This window comes from Galeopterus variegatus, unplaced genomic scaffold (assembly GCF_000696425.1).
Source record: "Galeopterus variegatus unplaced genomic scaffold, G_variegatus-3.0.2 Scaffold6402, whole genome shotgun sequence".
NCBI classification, from domain to species: Eukaryota; Metazoa; Chordata; class Mammalia; order Dermoptera; family Cynocephalidae; genus Galeopterus; species Galeopterus variegatus.
In genome coordinates, this window is record NW_007732513.1 from 26,578 (window position 1) to 30,864 (window position 4,287).

Consider the following 4,287-nt stretch of genomic DNA (forward strand, 5'->3'; position numbering starts at 1 on the left):
TCTAATCTGGGGAATTTCTGTGGTTTTCAAACTTTTTATTAACCAGCAGAACTTTTTTTCATCCCCAGTGACAGTTGACACATGGGAGCCAAAGCAGATAAAAGCAGAAGTGCTGAGGCTGGGGCAGGGCCTCCCATGTCCCAGGCTACCCCAGGGACCCTTTCTGGGTACTCAGGAAATCAATTTGAAAAACACTGAATTTCAGAAGTTGCAAACTGTCTTTTTGGCTGACTGCAGACTGGGGTTGTTATTTGAATTGAATTAGTTGCCAACATTTTGAAATCAGGACATTTCCTTCCTGTTTCCAAAAATCAGGAGATCTAGCAGCTTGGAGCCTGAACTCACTGTCCCCAAAGCTGAATGATGGTGGTTCCCATTCAGAGAAGGCCGGAGCTCCTGCAGGAGAGGCCCCTGCTCCCATCTAAGTTGTTCTGCTCCGTAGCCTCTGCTTGGTCCCTGGAGGCCATCCAGTTTGTGACCTTTTGGTTAGACTAACCCTTTGATCTGAGATGTTATTTGAAGATTGTCAGCTGAAGTTCTCCATTCCCGCAGAGGCCCAAGGGAGAAGAAAAAAGATTATGCTTAAGGAAGAAATAAGTCGTTTAGATTAAAAGGAGCTCTGTTTTAGCATTCTGCTGAGGACGTGTACACTGACTTCTCTGGGGCCGTCTTTGAGAATTGAGGTCACATCATTTGAGCAGAGTAGCAAGCTATTTTAGGCATACTTTCAAGTCATTTAAACATTTCATTTGACCCACTGACACATTTACTGTACTTCAGTCACTGGATAGCCCTGGGCCATGGTAGCACCCCATCCCAAAGTTCTGGACAAATAAAGATTTTGCAATAGGATATGTTCAAATAGAACACAGCGATCCTCCAGCCAGCATCTTACCATGGGGTGGGGGGAAGTATTTGGAGGGAGCATCATTTCCTGCTGCCACCACAGCAGGCAGAGAAATGGGATTTCTCCCACAATGACCAAGTCTCTAGGATTCCCAGCTTTCGCTTTGATCCTACCCTATCCCAATAAGTCCTCTTAGGAAAAAGGGATCCAGCTTTCATTTGAGCATATCTACGTGGTTTTAATATATTGTGTATTGCGTTATAAGCATTTTTCCATGTGGCTGCATAGTTTTTCACAGTTCATGATTCTAAATGGCAGTGCAGCATTCCATCCTGTGGATGGGTGGTGATTTACTAACCCCTTCCCTCTGGGGGACACTCGAGTTGCACCCTTACTTTTGTTGTTGTTCTTATAAACAGTACTGTGACGGACATCTCCATCTGGCCTGTGAACTTTTTACCACTGTGTTAGGGAATCTTAAGATACAAAGTGCATTTAATCAGAGGGAGTTATAGCCTTCCAGTTTTGTCACAGTTAGGTTGGTGCAGGTTCAAACCATTAGTGTTACAAAGTCTTTCCCTGTTGGGGCCGTCTTGCAGTTGTCTAGTTACTCCTGGCCCTGACTTGACTTTGTCTTTTTTTTTATTCAGATCTCCCTAAACAGATTGGCTTGGGTCTTGTTTTGCCTGAGCTATTCTCTTTCATTTGTCACATCTCCCTTTCCTGCCCATCTGCTCATGCACAGAGAGGCCGTCTCCCTTTATTATAGGCCGGGGGCTTGTCTCCTAGCCTCAGCTGACAATGCTGTCCTCACAGCCTCCCCAGCTCAGCTGGCTCCTAGATTTTGTCCAGAAAAGTACCACCCTTTCCCCTGACCATCTTCCAAAGGGCCCCCCAAAAAGTCCACCCAACCTGCCCCGTTTCACCCTTTAGTTTTTCCCCCCCTCCCCTCTGAGCCCTTCGGAGCCCTCTCTCAGTTTGGGGGGGCCAGCACCAAGCTTCAATTCAGAATCCTGCCTGTCCCTTGCCCCTAGCTGGCCACAAGTGCTCCCTGCCCTGGGATTTCTGCATTTGCTGTATTATATTCAGAGAATCAGCTCGATCAAACTGCCCCTGTCTGCATCCCTTATCAACCCACAGGGACCCTGAAGAGAGAGTGGGGGCTGGAGAGTTGCAAGGCCTAGTGTCTGGTCCTGGCAGAGACCTGAATGGTTGTGTGGCCCATGGCCAGCCATATCCCTGCTCGTCTCTGAAATGAGAGGGGTTAGATGAGATGTTCTTGAAGGCTCTTCCAGTGCTGAAAGCCCCACAGCAGGCGAAGGCGCCAGCTCAGAGAATCAGGAGGTAGGAAAGTTCCCTCGACAGCCTCTTAGCCCAGCTGCGTTCCTTTCGAAGAGCAAGACTCAGTAGTTACCAGGGAAGTTCGGTTAGTGCAGAAGCCCCTGGTTCACTGCAGAGATTGTGTCTTTTGGGCAGGTTGACCCAGCCATTCCTGAATTATAAATCCTTTACAGTGAATGTGGTCATCCATTGTAATGACTGAGATTTGGCTAAAATTTTCTCTGTATTATGTTTATTTCTTTTCTTGTCCACAGGGTGGTCCAGGAGGTTCCAGCACTGGATTTGGAAACTTCGAGGAAATTGGGCCCCTTGACAGTGATCTCAAACCACGAAATACCACCTGGGTACTGTGAGGACAGGCCCTAACTGAACCTGCCCTGTGGCCTGTCAGATGCTGGGCCCCGCCCAGCCCTGCCTAACTCTGGGTGGGGTTAGCAATCCACCCTGTCATGCCTTTTCTCTCTCCCTGTGTCCTGAGGCCCAGGGCACTTGTCCAAGGGCTTCTTCTGTAGCCCAGCTTCTCCCATTTCTTGGGACAGTTTATCCCACACTAATCTCTCTTGCCTTCTCCAGCCTGGTGACCTTTCTCTCCACCTGCCTTCAGAAACCCACTCTAGCAGACACCCGGGTCCCTGTCATTACTCACATGTTGGCCATCTCTGTAGTCTCAGACTCCAGGGCCCCACCCTCTGACTGTGATTTCCAATCCTCTTCTCCCTACTCTCCTACCTGTGTCTTGACTATATCAAGACTTCAAGTCCGGTGTCTCCTCCCCTTTTGATGTCTCTCTGGTTCTCTGTCTCCACACCTCCCACCCCCACCCCATTCTTAGCGTCACTTCTTTCCCTAGCCCCTCTGGTCAGCCCCTCAGCCCCTGGCTCCCTTTTCAGCCTTGCCAAGCCCACCCTTGGGCCAGTCCCACTGTCTACCCACCCACCCCTTCTCTCAGGCTGCCACACACTGACGGGCAAAACCGCACTGGTGGCAGGCTGGGGTTGCACAATCGCAGGCTTCCCTCAGGGCTCACAGCTGTCCTTGGCTCTGTGCCTCTGCTCTGCGCCTCTCCCAGTGGCACCTGCTGCTGTGAATGTTCCCCACTCTCCTCAAGGCTCCTCCAGCCTTCCTCTCTCATCAGGAGCTCACCTATCTGTTCTTTCCTAAGTGCATTCTACTTACTCTTGCCTCAGGGCCTTTGCATATGCTGCTTTCTTGGCCTGGAACATTCCGTACTTGGTTCCAACTGAAATATCACTTCTAGTAGCAGTAGCAGAGCAACCCACTGGCTTGTCCCTAAACCCCCCAGAGCTAAAAGGGCAATATGACTGAGGCAGAGACTGAATGAGGGGTGAGGAGCCCCAGGGCCTAGTCCTGATGCTGCCTTTACTTATCCAACTTTGTGACCTTTGCTGGGCTTTACTTTCCTGGTCAGTAAAAGATATGTCTGGACTGTCATTGCTAAGACTCCTTTCAGATGTAAAATTTTATACTCTCCACCTCTTTGGACAAGGTTTTAGAATAAACACCTCTTTTTGCAGTATACAGGAAAGCCAGGCCCAAGTGGAAATTTGATTAATGTCTAAGAAGCTGACATGTTATATTCACACCTTGAGTGTCCTCTCACTGCTCGGACTCATTGCACGGAGTGACACTGCAGGGTTCCACCTGCACTAGTGTATTACATTTAGTACATTTGTATTGTGTATGTGGCAGTAGCTTAGACTCTTTGATCACCATGTATATGTTAATCTTTCCTTCTTGCCTCCTTTTTTTAGGGGGGAGTGTGGTGAGTGGTGCTGGCTGGTATGGGGATTCAAACCCTTGACCTTGGTGTTAGCAGTATCACACTCTAAGTGAGCTAACCAGAGCCAGCCCTTTCCTTTTTTTAAAAATTTTGCCTTTCTTTGCTGCAGTCTGTGTTCCCAACCCTTATTTTTTAAAAATCCCTCTGAGCCACAGGACATCACTATCCTCACATGTGTAGTTTTTGCTGAGCTCGTACAAGATGATTAAAAGAAAATTGGTAACCAACTGACTGATTGCAACATTTGGGTTTCCTCTGTGGCATATAGCTGCAGGCTGCCAGTCTCCTCTTTGTGGAT

General features: G+C 48.6%; 1 protein-coding gene across 1 annotated transcript in view; it reads left to right on the top strand.

Moving 5' to 3' along the window:
- The window catches only part of SCPEP1 (serine carboxypeptidase 1), a 44,620-nt gene that overhangs the window by 6,870 nt on the left and 33,463 nt on the right, over positions 1–4,287 (top strand). The window contains exon 3 of the mRNA XM_008590830.1: positions 2,443–2,532. Coding sequence (XP_008589052.1) covers positions 2,443–2,532 — 90 coding nt within the window. The remainder of the gene's footprint in view (positions 1–2,442; positions 2,533–4,287) is intronic.